At 51.9% G+C, this 16,530-nt stretch overlaps 7 protein-coding genes across 7 annotated transcripts; 4 read left to right on the plus strand and 3 right to left on the minus strand.

Moving 5' to 3' along the window:
* Window positions 1-1,176: 1,176 nt before the first annotated feature.
* Window positions 1,177-3,681, minus strand: A1O9_11719 (uncharacterized protein; the record flags this gene model as incomplete). Its single annotated transcript, XM_013399229.1, has 1 exon — window positions 1,177-3,681. The coding sequence occupies one exon, from the start codon at window positions 3,679-3,681 to the stop codon at window positions 1,177-1,179; it is 2,505 nt and encodes an 834-aa protein (XP_013254683.1).
* A 623-nt stretch (window positions 3,682-4,304) lies between these two features.
* Window positions 4,305-6,119, plus strand: A1O9_11720 (uncharacterized protein; the record flags this gene model as incomplete). The annotated part of the gene is made up of 1 exon (XM_013399230.1): window positions 4,305-6,119. One exon carries the CDS (start codon window positions 4,305-4,307, stop codon window positions 6,117-6,119), a length of 1,815 nt encoding a protein of 604 aa, XP_013254684.1.
* Window positions 6,120-7,407: 1,288 nt separating this feature from the next.
* A1O9_11721 (uncharacterized protein) lies at window positions 7,408-8,893 on the plus strand (the record flags this gene model as incomplete). Its single annotated transcript, XM_013399231.1, has 5 exons — window positions 7,408-7,617; window positions 7,676-7,793; window positions 7,863-7,986; window positions 8,085-8,515; window positions 8,583-8,893. 5 exons carry the CDS (start codon window positions 7,408-7,410, stop codon window positions 8,891-8,893), a joined length of 1,194 nt encoding a protein of 397 aa, XP_013254685.1.
* Window positions 8,894-9,305: 412 nt separating this feature from the next.
* Window positions 9,306-9,898, plus strand: A1O9_11722 (uncharacterized protein; the record flags this gene model as incomplete). The annotated part of the gene is made up of 2 exons (XM_013399232.1): window positions 9,306-9,384; window positions 9,462-9,898. 2 exons carry the CDS (start codon window positions 9,306-9,308, stop codon window positions 9,896-9,898), a joined length of 516 nt encoding a protein of 171 aa, XP_013254686.1.
* Window positions 9,899-10,251: 353 nt separating this feature from the next.
* Window positions 10,252-12,189, plus strand: A1O9_11723 (uncharacterized protein; the record flags this gene model as incomplete). The annotated part of the gene is made up of 2 exons (XM_013399233.1): window positions 10,252-10,267; window positions 10,325-12,189. 2 exons carry the CDS (start codon window positions 10,252-10,254, stop codon window positions 12,187-12,189), a joined length of 1,881 nt encoding a protein of 626 aa, XP_013254687.1.
* An 813-nt stretch (window positions 12,190-13,002) lies between these two features.
* A1O9_11724 (uncharacterized protein) lies at window positions 13,003-14,664 on the minus strand (the record flags this gene model as incomplete). Its single annotated transcript, XM_013399234.1, has 1 exon — window positions 13,003-14,664. A coding segment is annotated over one exon (1,662 nt), but the record flags the coding sequence as incomplete, so codon positions are not given.
* Window positions 14,665-15,632: 968 nt separating this feature from the next.
* On the minus strand, window positions 15,633-16,517 carry A1O9_11725 (uncharacterized protein; the record flags this gene model as incomplete). The annotated part of the gene is made up of 1 exon (XM_013399235.1): window positions 15,633-16,517. The coding sequence occupies one exon, from the start codon at window positions 16,515-16,517 to the stop codon at window positions 15,633-15,635; it is 885 nt and encodes a 294-aa protein (XP_013254689.1).
* Between the last annotated feature and the right edge of the window lie 13 nt (window positions 16,518-16,530).

Here is a 16,530-nt window from a genome sequence, read left to right on the forward strand (position 1 = left end):
TGTGAGGTCGTGCGCTAAACGTAAATTCGCCATGTAATTGCAGTTCAATTACTCGGAGATGTAAAGCAATATTCGAAATCGATCATGCCAAGAGAGTAATGCGCCAGCATCTCAAGTACCTAGTACAGTTTCAGCGTTAAGAATGACACTGACTTTATCTAATTGTAGTTTGATATTCCGCGATATGAGGACAGATTCCAAACAGGTTCGAGACCAATACTAGCGCTATAATCACACCAGCGTTATAGAATTGTCTGAAGGGATTTTCAAGTAGCCGCGCGTCATCCAGAATGAAGCTGGTTTGATATCTGCCGCATAAAGATACACTGAGCTTCACAATCCCGCCAGCTCCACCTTTGGGCCTTACTGAGACCCCGATGCAATACGGGCGAAGCACTCTGCCTGGTGCTCAATGCACGCAGCATCTCCAGCGGCTCGCACCTACCGCTCCGCGTGCTACACCGCATGTATCCAAGACCGAAGTGAATCGCCGGGGAAGCCATCAATTTGTTGTTGGCCACTGTCGTAGCGAAGACGGTGCCATACAACCCCGAGGCTAGACATGCCAGACCCAGCCGACCTGGCACTCTTCGATCAGTGTAGGTAGCATGGTCACATGAGGTCGACGGATTAGGCTGATGAGTTTGTGATGACGATGAGGCAGAATGCCGCAAGAGCCAACCTAGTGTCTGTGGGAGGTTGGAATCATCGGGGTCTCAAGACCCAGTGGATGATGCCATGGAAAGCGCTTAGTTTCAAGCCACGCTTGGCCATCTCGGGATGAGCGAAATAGAAGCTTGTTGTAGAACGCGAAGTCAAGCTGGGGGCGAATTTAGCTGGTACGCAGGCAATGGTCGGGGTGCGGCTGAACCTTGCTTGGCCAAGGCATCGGATTGTGCAAACACGTGATCTTGGTATTCTGGGCCTGACCTGTCGAATATCGATCATATCCTCCGTATGTACACAGGATGTTGGGCCATCCAGCGTTGTCCTCTCCCGTGGTCACTCATGTACCCGAATAAAGCGGCCATGCTCCCTTGCCTAGATGAACGCGGTAATCGATGTAGCTTAGTTCGGGGTAGATATAACATGTACATGTAAACCTTTGTTTTCCTCGCGTCCTGAATGAGTCCGCAACCCAAGTCAAAGTCACCAACCTATCATCCACTCAATCACTTACTGCTTCGGCATCTCGAGACTCTGGTGTTTCTCTCTAGCCAATCTCGGTTCATACTCGCCATCACCGAAGAGCAGATCATCATGCATGTCGATATGTCGGTTACGATCGATCTTGAAGTACCTGATTTCCCACTCCTCGTCGATTTCATCGCCGAAGGATTCCAGCTCAGCCCATTCCTTCGGGTACGCTTGCTTGGCCCAGGCCTCGACCTCATCCTTGCGGAACTGCCAGGGGATGGCGTTGTAGAAAGTGCCGATCGTGAAGAAGTCCGGGTGTTCGCCGATGTCTTCGAGCATGTGATCGATCAGCTCCACGACGTTCTCGAACTCCGACTGGCCAGCCAGAGCGCCGATGTAGAGGTCGTAGATCTCCTTGGTGATGTGCAGGTTGAAGGATTGCATCAGCGCCATAATGTGGCGTGCTTCGTGGCCGCCTTGGGGAATCCATTTCTCGCAGGCGCGGAGAGCGAGTTGGAAGGAGCTGATTGTCGGTCCTTCGCGGGATTCCATGATTTTCCAGAAATGGTCAATGATGCCGACGAAGGGCTGTTGACATTCCGTATATGCGGCTATAAGGCTGTTGTGGATGCGAGTCGTTTTTTCGACTTGTAGGTCTAGTTTTAGCATATTGTACACCATTTGAAGGCCGTCGATGTCTTTACATTTGGCGATGCCGGCGAAACACAGTGCGTAAGCGTCCGCGGAAGGGCGTGCTTCAAGGTTTTCTCTCTGCCGCATGTGGCCAAAGACAAGGCAGGCCAGGTCGGGGCGGCCGCGGTCGAAGAAGCTTTGCATCAGTGGCAACCTGTGGGAGACGGAGGTCTCTGGGAAAGCATGGCGAAGGAGTTCGTATGCGTTATATGCCCGTTGAGGCTGGATGGTAGGATCAGGGATGAAGTTGAGAAAGACTGCAGCAATGCGTGCACGGTCGTCCAAGGGTAGAGAGTCAACCCGGTAGCGAAGGAGCCCGGTGGCCTCTTCGATCTCATCCTTGTCGAGGAACACATGACACAGCCCTGCAATTGCTTCAGCATCCAGTTCACCCCCACTCTCCAAGAGGTGATCAACTACGTGCATAAGATGGTCGTATTCGTGATCGGCAGAGAAAGACAGTGATGCAATGTAGCGATTGAGTACGGGTACATCTCGGCGGTCGACGGGAACCTCTTCTCGTGTTAGCTGGTGGAAGGCTTGTGAGGCTGCACGACGATTTCCTTGCTTGATTTCGTAATCCAATTGGAGAGATCTGGTCCGCGAATCTGGTAGAAGACCAAGTCGTTCAGCTAGTTGGATATACTCAAGAGCCTTCTCCGGTTTATGCTGCAGGTAGGCGTATTGGATAATTCGATTGATGGTATTCATGGTCATGGTATCTGCGACACCAGATTCTGCCATATCGTCGATTCTGCGCCGTATGTGATCCACGTTGTCATCATGGGAAGCATACCATAATAGGAGAGTTCCCGCAAGCTCCCCCGAATCTGTCCTTTGATGTAACGCTTTTGCCAACGGGGCGGCCCACTCAAATTCTCCCAGGCGGATGCAACAGTCTAATGCCTTCACAAGTGATGAGGTTGTAGGCACTTGACCATCCTCTAGCGGCAACTCAAAGATCTTCTTCAAAAGTGTTATCTCGTCATGATCGGCAAGGAAGGTCGTTAGGACTTCGTGTGAAGGAGCATCAAGTAGACCGATACTATTATGGACCTCCTGGAGGACGTCCCACAATTCCTGTGTGTGCCCTTCACCGGCAAGACCTCTCAAGATGGTCACCCAAATAGGTAGGCTCGTCCTCTCTGAAGACCCCCATGATTTCCGTAGCAAATCGAGGGCATCGCGGGCGGACCCGGTCGTAGATAGAACTGTGATGTATGTTGCAAGTAAAGACCCTCGCACTTGTTGCTTGCCCAATTTTGAGAGATAGTCCTGGGGGTTCGTAGAGGGATCACGCAGAGCTTCAAATATATACGTAGCCAGAACTCTCGCATCACTTCGATATCGATCTCTTCCAGTGGAGGATGCCAATGCTAGTAAAACATTGTTAAGGTCGTCCTCAAGTAAAGTCGTCTTCCCGTCTCCGATCAATAGACGACTCCGTTCCCGCAAATGTATAAATGCTTCGGTGGCGAGATTCACCTCGTTCCTTGTGAGATGTCTCGGTGACTTGAGTCGGGAAGCGAAGATGTACCGGAAGGCATCAACGATCTCGTTCTCAGGAGGGAATCTAGAGTTATTTCTTCTTGCCTTGACGAGGTCTGATAGCTTTCCTAGAGCGCGCTCTAGATTGGGTGAGGCTGGTTTGGCGTCTTGGAAAAGTGAATGCGAGACTTGGCTGTGGGAACCGAAACCAAAGAAGTGGCGTGTCTGGAGGTAGTTGTATCGAGGCTGGATGAGTCTGTATCTTTGAGTTCTTTGCCGTGGTTCCTCGCACCCCCTAATGGCATATGGCCGGTCATTGAGGATTGCGCGGAAGACACTCCGTGTGAGACTGGAGGCCTTCATGGTGAAGCTCTGAGCTTGAGTTCGACGATTTCAGGGAAAGTGGCAGTTGAATCGCACGAGAGCCATTAAGTACGATGGATGGTGGGCAAGAGCAAGTATTAGATAAATGGTGGTCTGATGGATGCAGGAAATATCTGATAGAGAGACCGCGCGAATTGTGTCTGCGTCTGTCAAGATGCGGAGAACTGCTCAACCGGCCCATCAATACCCGACTTGCCCTCCTCGGTCTAGACTGCCGCTGCTTTAGGCTACCCAATCAAAGCTGGGTCACGTGCCTGCATTTGGCATTCACCGCAGGCTGTCTTCGTCTCCATCGCTTTCCCGGTCGAAACATAGGTCCCTGGGTCTGTGTAAAATCGCCGGTGTTGCCTCGTGTCCGAGGCACTATCTGCATCAGGCTCTACACATTGATGGGGAGGCAGTCAACTTGAGAGAAAAAGGTCCTTACAAGAGGGTTTGAGGTTAAGTCCAAAGTGCCAAGATCCGTCCCCACCGCCTGTGCTACTAATAAGACATATAACTTTCTGGTTGCCTCCCCTTCATCTCTTTTGTTTATCCTTGCATAATAGTTTCCTCAACCCCAAATTTCAAAGCCATATTTCCAACCAGCCAGTGAGTGAGTCATGGACCCCCATGTGGTTGGTGTGCTAGGGGGCGGACAGCTGGGTCGGATGCTGGTAGAGGCTGCCCACAGACTAAACATTCAGGTCGCTATTCTCGACGGTGAGAATGCACCGGCCAAACAAATCAACCGAAGCGACAAGCACGTCACTGGTTCCTTCGCCAACGCGGCTGACGTCAAGGCCCTGGCAGCCAACTGCGATGTCTTGACCTATGAAATTGAACATGTCGACACAAAAGTCCTCGAAGAGCTTGATGAGGAGCAGCCCTATCTCGAGGGGACCAAGTGGTCACGCATTCAGCCTGCCTGGAAGACTGTTCGTACCATTCAGGACAAATTCGCCCAGAAGCAGCACTTTGCCAAGTTTGGCATTGCAACCGCCAAATCTCTTGCAGTTGGCACTTCTCACCCACAAGGTCTGAAAGAGATCGCGGATCAAATTGGATATCCATTCATGCTGAAGTCTCGGACCGAGGCCTACGATGGACGGGGAAATTATCCGGTCAATTCAGTATCAGAGATTGAGTCGGCCTTGGCTGCCCTGAACAACCGACCACTCTATGCAGAGCAATGGGCAGACTTCCAAATGGAGCTAGCTGTTATGGTCATCAAGAAAAGGCAGGATGCCTCGGTGGAATCATGGGAGTTGGCAACAATCGCATATCCTGCTGCTGAAACCATCCATGAGGACAGCATCTGCAAGTTGGTTTATGTGCCCGCTCGCGGCATCTCGGCGGAAGTGGCCAAAGCAGCGCAAGATCTGGCACGGCGTGCAGTTTCCACCTTTTCCGGCACCGGAGTTTTTGGTGTGGAACTATTCCTGCTCAAGGACAATAGCTTAGTGATCAATGAGATCGCACCTCGCCCACATAACTCTGGTCACTATACCATCGAAGCCTGCCAGATGTCTCAGTACGAGGCACAGATTCGCGCGATCCTACCCGATTTAGCAGAAAGATTTCCCAATGGCTGCACCGACCTCCTGGCGCCCGCAGCTGTGATGCTTAATATATTGGGCGGGCCCGAGCCACAGTCTCACCTCTTGATCGCCGATGCCGCTCTCGATATTGCTGGGGCCAAGGTGCACCTCTACGGAAAAGGGGATGGTCGCCCCGGTCGGAAAATGGGACACATCACACTGCTCGGATCATCTATGTCGGAGTGCACAACCAAGATGCACTCACTGATTCAGCTGGCGGATGCTACACGGGCCCACCGAACGGGCACATCTGGGACGTCTGCAGCTGACATCACCAAGACCGCCTGCACACTCCAAAAAGCCAACCCGGCTCCTGCACCGAGCTCTGTGATTGCTGTTGTGATGGGCTCTGATACAGATCTGGCCACATTGAAACCCGGTCTTACGCTCTTGGATGAAATGGATATCCCTTACGAGGTGACCATCACGTCCGCACATCGTACACCGCAATATATGCTCGACTTTGGCAAGGCCGCAGCTGGTCGGGGACTAAAAGCTATCATCGCTGCGGCTGGGGGCGCGGCTCATCTGCCCGGTATGATGGCCTCCGTCACCCCGGTTCCTGTGATCGGAGTCCCTGTCAAAGCTAGCAGCTTGGATGGTCTTGATAGCTTGCTCAGCATCGTACAAATGCCACGTGGTATCCCCGTGGCAACGGTCAGTATCGGGAATAGTGTCAACGCTGCACTCCTGGCCGCTCGGATTGTAGGCACAAGCGAGAAGCGAGTAGAAAGCTGGGTCCAGCAACATCTACAAAAGATGGATGACGAAAATATGGCTAAGGGAGAACGGCTGAGCAGGGAGGGCTGGAAGGTGTATAAGAAACTGGATGCCTAAATAGATCTCTTTCTCTCTCTCGCTCTCGCGCCTATCAGTAATGAACAGGGATTTGATCAAACATTTAGATGTAATTGACTACTAGACGAGTGGTGTATTCTCCGCATCAACCTCAGCAGGCCGCATGCACAAGGGAGCCAGGCTTCGACTCGGACTGAAGATATATTGGGTCCGTAGCTGAAAATTGCATCATTGTCAACATCCATCTTGCGGCCCTTCGCGCTCGCTCATTTGAACAGCTGCAACTACCCATGAGAGTCAGAGAAACGAAGACCGCTGTGGGGGAATGGAAAGTTCGAGAGAAAGCGGACAAAGTAGGAGGGAGCTCTCCGCAATGACCTTGCTGTTCAGATGTTGTGCAATCAAGCACGATTGATGAGTTCCATGACTGTCAAAGATCTCCTCGAGCTCCCTGGCAATAAGTCTCCTCAACTCGAATTACACCGGGAGGCGGATGGAATAATCCTCACGAAGCAAGATCATAACTTTGAGTCGTACTCACTGTCACTATTTTTGGACCCGGCCAAAAACATCATGCATCGTCCTGGCCTACATGGTTAATTTTTGGCACACTGAGGTCCGCATAGTGCCTGGGGAAATGTCACACCAATGGAGAACCCCATCCATTAATTACAGGGATATGTACTCCGTACCCAGGAATAGAGGTAAGGCACGAGGGATTCGGTACACACTTGTCCTATCTTGAATAGCCTAGGCCCGTTGGGAATGATAGTCCTGGGGCAGTTTACTGACCTGCATTAGCCCCATTCCTGTTGGATATGCCTTGCTCGCTCCAGCCCCAGGGATGCCAGGTACTCCGTACTTCGCTCCTCTGTGTTTGTCTCCATGAATTCGATCGCACAAACAGCTTCTGGACCACATGGTGTCTTTGCCCTAGGAGTCAGCATGTAATCAGAATCGAGTTGACAGGTGAGACTAGTTACAACTTACAGCATGTCAGAACCGCTACTCATTCTATGGAGGACATACCTCTCAACACAAGCTCCCGGGCCCTCACTCCTTAGCCACGGGGAGCGGGGTCTCTAGGGAGAGACGCCCGAGGCGCCTCATGGACGCCTAGACCTTGGCTTCTCTAACTGAGCTGGATGGCAGCGCCGCCGTTTTTGGTGCGAACTGTTCTTTTGGGACATCATAAACGTGCAGATTACTCACTCTGAATACTGACTATTACGATCTTCAATTATCCTGATCCTTGCCAGTAACCCCCATTGTCAAAAGCAAGCGAGCCCTCGTATCATCAAGCACGCGAGGCTGAGCGTTCGTGGAAATGGCGACACCACAGGATGATGTCAAGACACTACTTGCGCTACGCGACTCTCTAAACGCATCAATAGATGCTTATGTCTCCCTTACACCCGACCAGAGGTCGCAAAAGCCAGTAGTCAATAAAAGCCGTCAACAAATGTGGTCTACTGCAAACAAGATCGCTTGCGAGACGGTCAATCCCGCGCAAGGAGCAACCCAGCTCGCGTTCATGGTGAGCTCCCTCCTCAGCGCAAATCAATTGTTTTATTTAATTATTGACCACGATATAGCCATGGCTGAATGCAGTTGTGCGTACTGCGTTGGATCTGGATATCTTCAATCTGCTTGGAGAGTCAACGACTGCAGCTGAACTGGCGCAGAAAACGGGGGCAGAGGAGACACTGATAGGTATGTTGTTCCGGGATGGAGATGAAAAGCCTACCTCTCGAGTTTGGGTAACTAACAGGTCCCCGCAAGTCCGTCTCATGCGCGTTCTAACAGGCTATGATATCGTGTCTGAGGTGGCAGAGCATACATACGGCCAGACGTCTCTCTCAAAGGCGTTGACAGTTCCAGCTACGAGAGACCTGAATAAGCATACGTGAGTTTGCGCTTCCCCAGCGACGAGGTGTCCGTTGGCCCCTTTAACTGCCGCGAGAAGTTTGCAATTTCAGAGACTCACCCATACAACCACTTTAGTTTTGATAGCAGCTGGGGTTGCATCGGCAAGCTACCCACATATCTCGCCGAGTTGGGATACAAGAATCCTGAGGACCCCGAAAAGACGCTGTCTCATTACGCAACCGGGACCGACTTCTTCGGGTATCTGCGTGATGACCCCGTGCGTCTTGTCCGCTTCAACTCTGCAATGAAGGGTGCAGCCGGACTCCTTGCAAGCCCGATCCCTAAGCCGTTGTTAGATTCTAGCGGAACCAATGCAAATGCAGTGGTGATGGTAGATGTTGGCGGAGGCATCGGCCAGGTGACCGAAAAGACCATGGAAGAGAATCCTCAGGTTCAAGGCCGATTTGTGGTACAGGACCTAGGGGCTATTATCGAGGAGGCCCGAGCCAAAACCCCAAGTTATGAAGTCATGGAGTATGATTTCTTCACCCCACAGCCAGTTAAAGGTATTGTCAACTTTCCCTCGGAAGATGACACCTGTGTTGAAGCGTTGTTCTAAGTTGACTTGAATAGGGGCAAGCATCTATTTCATGCGACGTGTCTTGCACGACTTCCCCGACTCCAAATGCCGCGAGATCCTCCGCAATCAGATTCAAGGAATGGTCAAGGGGCATTCAAAACTGCTTGTCTGTGAGACTGTCCTGCCAGCCACTGGATGCACCGGATTCGAATCGCTGGCCGATATTAGCCGGGCGACCTTCAGCTCCATGCAGCGAAGTGAAAAGCATTGGAGGGCCCTTTTGGCGAGTGTCGGTCTTAAGGTCGTCAAGATCTGGCCTCCGAAGGAAGGCCCATTCCCAGTGATTGAGTCGGAACTCGAATGAGGTCCATGAGCCCGTGGTGAGCACATGCCGAGAGAACAGTTGACTTGCTCATGCATGCAATTATGGAACACTTTTTATCGAGGTAGGGGAGCATTCCACAGTCACTTGCTAGATAATAAAAACATGCTCAAATTCTTAGCTACACACCTATTACTTGTATTTCCGTTATAGCGTTGTGGTCTATAGCCTGGTAGCTTTAGGGAGTATGTACTTGGGCACGTCTCCGTCTGCCGTGTGTTGCGGAGATCGGATTAACTTTCGTTCCGTGGGCTTGGCATATCCCGTGGAACTGGGAGTCTGCGACTTGAGCTTTTGGAGATGTTGAATTCGGCTCGACACACTCACGCCCACTTTCACTTGGCCCTACCTACACCTGCGAGTTCGTATTGAAGCATCGAGTCGTGTAGGGGCAATGTCTATCAGTCTGGGCTCCAGAACAGGAGTTCAGCACGGCCAAACTGCAAGCAAGCTCATAGCAGCCCACCCCTTTCGTATGCCGATTTACCTTACTTGCGATCGAAACTTCCCGCTAATTATGTATTAGAAACGACAACCCGACCTCTCACAGCGCCCTCTCTCCAGACAGCCAGACGGTCCGAGCAAGTTGAAGAAGAAAAGAGAGCGATCAAACGACAACTGGGACGCAAATGGATCCCTGGTGACGTGTACGCTCCGCACGATCTGAGTGCCGCAGAGACCAGAAAATGGAAGCAAAGAAGACGGCCTACGTCAGACATTTTCGACCAGCTGAACATCAACCCACTCTCACTCTATAAGAATTTCACCGTCATGTCCGATTTTATGACGGATATGGGTCGAATAAAACATTCCAAGTTGACTGGTCTCAGACCCGTTAACCAGCGCAAGGTGGCCAAAGCTATCAGGCGCGCAATAAGCCTGGGACTGATGCCTAGCATACACAAACACCCCGAGGTCCTGAAGAGGACGGAAAGTGCGAATATCGTGAACGGGTCGACGCGACAGGCGACATCTCGCCGGTACTAGTGTAGGGTGAATGTCGGGCTGTGTGCTGGGAATGAGTCGATTGTACTTCTAGAAAGCATTCGGGATGAAATTCTTGAGATTGTTGAGAATTGTCCGGTGATGGATTCAGTGTATATAGCAAGCTATGACCATGCTCGGGTGATGCCTTCTGACTATGTACCGTATCCGTAGATACTTTGGTAGGCGATATGACGCAGCCTTGTGCTCTCCACAAGGCTGCGTCATCAAATAAACCAGGATGCGGGCGGCCTGTCTCACATGCAAGTTCAACTCCTGCCTGCCCACTCCCACTTCACACCAAAGCCCCTCCCCCTTCTACCTCTACCCTCTCTTACTCGTCGCATGAACTGATCATGTCTATCACCGCCGGTACGTGCCATGTGCCTCTCCTCGAAGATTGATATTGAGTAAACTGACACACACTAGACGGCATCTACGCCGCTCTGCCCACGACCACCAGAGGCCAACCTACGCCTCTGTCAGCCGACTCGAAAGGCGAACGAATAGCCTATGCCTCCAACAAATCCATCTTCCTGCGGTCCATCGACAGCCCTGCCATTTCCACTCAGTACACGCAACACACAGCCACTACATCTGTCGCTCGATTCTCTCCGTCCGGGTTCTACGTCGCTTCGGGAGACGCTTCCGGCATCGTGAGGGTGTGGGACAGTTCTCCCAATGGCTCTGGAGTCACCAAGGGGGAATATGCTATTATATCTGGTCGCATCAACGACATTGCGTGGGACGGTGACAGCCAGCGTATAATCGCTGTGGGCGACGGGAAGCAACGGTACGGGCATTGCATCACTGCAGACTCGGGTAATACCGTGGGCGAAATAAGCGGACATTCTGCACAGGTCAGTGCTGTGAGTATACGACAACAGCGACCCTTGAGAGCAGCTACAGCAGGCGATGACAAGAATCTGGTCTTCTACCATGGAGCACCATTCAAATTCAATGGCATTCCTGGTCGAGGGAATCACACGAACTTCGTTTATGGCGTGGCCTTCTCGCCAGATGGGAACCATTTACTAAGTGTCGGGGGCGACAAGAAGATCTTCGTCTATGACGGGAAATCAGGAGAGGTCAAGACCGAGATCAGCGACGGCGCAGAGGGCCACAATGGAAGTATTTTCGGTGTGTCGTGGTCCAAGGATTCAAAGAACTTCGTCACCTGCTCTGCTGACCGGACCGTTAAAACCTGGGACGTCGAGGCCGGCAGGGTAACTCAGACCTGGTCGCTCAGCGATACTGTCAATGTTTCTGATCAGCAGGTCGGCGTCGTTTGGCCTGCGGGTAGATCGGACGGTCTGATCATCTCGCTTTCCCTCAGTGGACAGCTAAACTACCTGAATACCAACTCCGGGACACCAACCAAAGTCATTTCAGGCCATCAGAAGAACATCACCGCACTGGCGACATCGGGCGAGGGAGCGTCTACAACACTATGGACCGGTAGCGCCGAAGGCCGCATAGTGTCATGGGATGCCGCAAACGGGACAGCGGAGACAGTCGACGGTGAAGGGCATACTAACATCGTCTCGGGCGTGGCGGTTTCTACCGCAGACAAACACCCCCAAATCTACTCCGTTGGCTGGGATGACACCCTTCGAACTGTCGACGCCGGCGCAAAGACGTTCACCGGAAAGCCAGTATCCCTCTCATCGCAGCCTAAAGCCATAACGACCGTGGACGGACTGGTCGTCGTTGCACAGCTCGAAAGTGTCATTGTGTACTGCGACAGTGAGGAAGACGGCGAGCTCCCGCTCAAATCGACACCCACCTCGCTTGCCTCGTCCGGCAGCACAGTTGCCATCGGCTCGCAAGATTCCAGCCTGCGGTTATTCTCCGTGGTGCCGGGCAAAGCACCCAAGCAAATTACGGTGGTGGAGCAAGTCTCTGCGACACCACTAACCGCGATCTCCTTCTCCGCCGACGGCACTCTGGTCGCGACAGGAACGGCCGCAGGCAAGATTTTCGTGTACAAGGTCGCCGGTGGTGGACTGACAGGTCTCATGACCGGTGCGGCGTCGCTGGAGCTGGTGACTGATCGCTGGAGCGCGCATACGGGGAAGATCACGGCCATCGCGTGGAACCCTGAGGGCACGGGAGCTGTCTCCGGCAGTTTAGATACCAATCTCTTTGTCTGGAGTCTCAAAGAGCCGGGTAAGCGTACCAAGGAGACCAACGCTCACAAGGAAGGTGTCAATGGTGTCGTTTGGGTGGGTGATACTGTTTACAGTACCGGTGCTGATGCTGCAGTTAAGAAGTGGAAGGTCAAGATCGCTTGAGCTTGGACATTGAAAGGGGGGGTTGGCGCCTGAGTGCTAGCCAGTGAGGATGGTGTTCTGTGAGAGCATTCCTGGCATCCCAATGATCCGACTGTTCACTAGGAAGTCTACGTTGCGGCGTTCTACTGTGGATACGAAAAGAAACACGAACCTGCTGAGCGCAGTGGCGGTGAATGATAGAGTTGCTACAACGTGCATGGCGCTGCTACATGGCATACGAACTTCATGGCTGGCTTATAAGTAGACGAGGCATAGCCGAGTAGACGTCTCTAATCCGTGGTTTTGCGATAGGAGACTCAGTGGACAAGTACTGCTAGCCAGCCAAAGCAGGGGTGATGCTGGCAAGCACGCTCCACCCTGGCGAGATGACGAATGAATGAATGAATGGATGGATGAATGAATGAATGCACGCATGCATGCATGAACTTGGAGATTGACCTGGTCAGCTCCAGATTTCATGCTTTGCTTGTAGTACAACGTTGAATAGTGAACATCCTCCATCGTATTCATTGCGTTGTATCTGAGGACGCTGGCGAATCAATTCACAATCTCGACCCAACGACAGTCTAAAGTAAGGGCACGGGGAGTGAGCGTAGCATATCACATTCATCTATGGTAATATCTGTGCTTTTGTCCTTTGCCCTGCCGCCACTCCACTGGCATTACCGCAGGGCGATTCATCACATCGTTTAAGAGCACCAAGTCACAATACTGACAGTCTAGCGCTGCATGCTTACGCCTTGGGAAAAATGGAATCAAAAGCTTCTCCCGCACTCAATCTCCACCACTTCCCCGAGCCTATGCCTTCGGTACATGGACGTGTGCATGATGATGGTGATGATGGCCATCCTTAGCGGCCGCGACACCACCGGTACTATTTAGCAGTGCAGCCTTCTTGCCAAACTTGCAGCCTGCTTCGTGTCTCCTTAGATTGTCCAACCTGGGAAACCGACGTTTACAGCCTAGGCCATGAAACTTGCACAGCATGTGCTGGTGCTTAGGTCTGTGGGTGGCCATATGGCGCTTGAAGTTCGAGCCCTCACCGTTGAGGAACTGTCCACAAATGTGGCAATACATCTTGTTGCCATTATGGCTGGATGCAATATGCTCGTCGCGCACTTGTTTATACATGAACGATTTCGTGCAGCCGGGGAATGTGCATTTGAAAGTGCCCTCATCACCACCACAGGGTTGTTCCGTTTTGATGCCATCAGGGCCGATTACTGTGGTGGTGGAGTTCGAGTTCGTGGATATCAGAGGTGCGAGGTGTTTCTTGGATATGTGCCCGGTCAAGGCGGCTTCGGATGCGAAGCTTGCACTCTCACAGCCTTGCCAGCCACATTTGACCACGCCTTTGATCAGATGAACGGTTTTCAGGTGCTTCTTCAGGTCTGTTGCTGAGGCAAAGCTGGCGCCGCAGACTGTGCCACATGGCATTATCCATTGGCAGGAACGGGAGGTGGAGGGAGCAGAGACGGCTGACAAAAGGGCTTTAGTATCGTTGAGCGGTCCTTCCGGCGCTGAAGTTGGTCTTGGTGGGGAGGGGATATGTGTCGAGTCCACCGGAGTGGGGGGGTAGGCTGACGATGTCGGTGGGACAAAGGACGGCAGCAGTACCTGCTGATGAGCAGTAGCTGGATGACAACCGTATTCGAGACCGAAAGGAGGGAGAGGGAATTGTTGGGTTTGTAGGCCAACAACTGGACTGCCAGTGCAGATTTGAGTATCCGGGATCCCAATCCAATAAGGCACAGTGGTTCCGAGACACTGGTGATGCATGGGAATATCGAGAGGAGGGGCCATAACTTCAGCTTGCGCGTCGGGAAATTCTGAGGTTGGAAGATTCAACATATCCATCTCGTCGAGTGGTTGGTGAGGGATGGTAAAGCTATTGTCACCCAGGAGAGGCACCGAGTAAGCAAGACCAAGAGACTTATCGCGTTCAAATTCATTCCAATCAATGCAATCGAAACAAGAGAAATCGCAGTCGGCTCGAGTGCAATTTTTATCGTGTTCTTGGTGGCATTCATCACAGTCGTCGAGGAAGCCCCCTATCGTGGCAGACATCTTTTGGTGGTTGAATATTTGGTGCTCCTCTTCGCAGTCTTCACAATCGTCCACGCAATCTTCGCACTCCATGGCGCTCGGGGAATTATGGCGAACCTCGTCGCAACAATCAGGTTGGTTTCCATGGCTGTCCAAGTCAACACAGCAATCCAGGACATTGGGTGGGTGAAACAGAGGACCGTCATCGTCATCATCATGGTCGCCCTCGGCCTTGCAGCAGACAAACTTATGAGAGTCTAGAGGAAACCTGGACGGACTCCTGGACAATGTGCCATTCTTTACTGGCGTTCTCAACCCCTGGGCTCGAGCGGCCAGTCTCGATCTTGATGGAAAAACATCCCGAGGATTGACAAAAGACGGATGGTGGAAATCCTGGGTGGTGAGCCCTTGAGGAGATGATCTCCCCATGTCTGAAGACCGACTGAAATCTTTCGGGCCTACAGCGTTGTAGAGCGGTGCTTCGTATGTGGTGTTGACAACAGCCAAGTTACGGTTGCGAACTGCTTTATCGGCTCGGCTGGACGGCGGGTGGAAGTCCTGAATCTCGAGTTCTGCCTATCAAGGTGGAAATGGAGAACGTGGGGGGCAGGATTTGTTGGTTGAATCAGATGGTCACCAGGTGAAGTTGGCAATTGTAATCATGGGGAGCTTGTAGGATCGTTAGTCCCTTGGCATAAACGCTAGCCATGTTTGACCTAGTTTAATTGACATGTGACTATCCTCAGCCTCGCCAGACAAGCCCGTTGATAGCGAAGGCTGACCAGAAGAGCGATTGTATTTCAAATTGCTCGACTTCTGAAGGCATCGGATTACAAGAGCATAGCATAGAAAGTTGGGGTTGGATATGAATTATATTACTATTTGGGTGGGACCACCCGACTACGTCAGCTCCACGATTTGGGAGAGCATTCGAGATGATTCCGACACTCCCAACACCTCACAAGCACCCTGCCATGCTGCCACCCGGCTCCAAGACGACTGGCATTGATTAGATCAACTGTAATACCACTGCATTCCACCAGACACCCAAATATATGGGATGTCATACTTCCATCTAGGCATTCAGAAACACCAATTTATTGCTAGGGGTATCATCGCGCAGGTCCTGCCATTCAGGTGCTATTCTTGTGTTTAGTACCAGACTTATAACCAAAACTCCATGAAACAAGACAAGTCAAATCGGATGAAATATGCTGGGAGTTGTTCCTCCATGGGGTAGTTCGTAAATGCCGCTGTTGTTGCTACGGGGTAAAAAGCAAAATATGCTTCCGTGAGCAGCGAGTCTTGCTGTTGTTCACGGATTGTGCCGAGTCTGTTAGTCCAAAAAGGGTTAGGAGTTGTCCTTCTGTAGAGAGCCAAAGAAGATGACCCGATGATCAAGATAGCGTATCAGTACTGCTGGCAGCACCATAACTCCTCATGCTACCTCCAACTGGTCGTCTCCCGAAGCGTTCGCGTTTCCTCTGACGTCTCTTGGCAGCAAGCTGAGGGCTCCAGACTCCTGCGAAAATATCTTCACATTCATCTTCATCTTGCGAATCAAACTCTACTTCCTGGTCGGATTTGGATGGGTTGTCAACCAGTCTTTTCAAGTCTCGTGGCGGGAGTGGTAGAACCTCATCGTAGGTGTGAGCACCAAGGCCGGCGCTATCGTCGTTCTCCCAAGAAACGCCGACGCGGACCCGTTTGGTTTCGAGGATGAATTTGCCAACCTTGTACTTCTGGCTCTCCTCACTCGCCTCGACATATTTCCAGCCCAGTGTGCTCCCACAGATTTGGCAGGAGATATCACTCACGATATGCTGGCCTGTGACCAGGTTGCGAGGAATGTTTTTGTTCTGATAAGTGTTCGGTAGAGCTGCCGTGTTGGACTGGATGTGGGTGGGGTTTCCTTGAACGAGGAGCGCTCTACCATGCCGACCGGTGAATCCCTTACTGATGATCTGAGACGTCAGGCATAGGTCCGTTGAACACTTGGCACAATGGATGTGCGATGTATGGCCATGAAGGAACTTGCCGTCAGGAGGGGCGATAGCGGAGGAGCTAGAGGAGACAGGGATTGGGTTTGGGGTCAGGCACCGAACGAATGGGTTTGAAGACGATGTTTCGACAGAGGCTTGAGATGCAGCTGAATATGTAGAGATGTTGCTGTCGGTGCTGGACTGGCGTGATTTGCGGCGGAAGGGGAGGGACTGGGTGAGGTAAGTTGCAAAGATAGAAGTAGAGGTAGTTGGATCAGATTGTTTGCGCAGAAGGGACATTATGGATGAGGAT

This window comes from Exophiala aquamarina (assembly GCF_000709125.1).
Source record: "Exophiala aquamarina CBS 119918 chromosome Unknown aczIA-supercont1.19, whole genome shotgun sequence".
Classification (NCBI taxonomy): Eukaryota; Fungi; Ascomycota; class Eurotiomycetes; order Chaetothyriales; family Herpotrichiellaceae; genus Exophiala; species Exophiala aquamarina.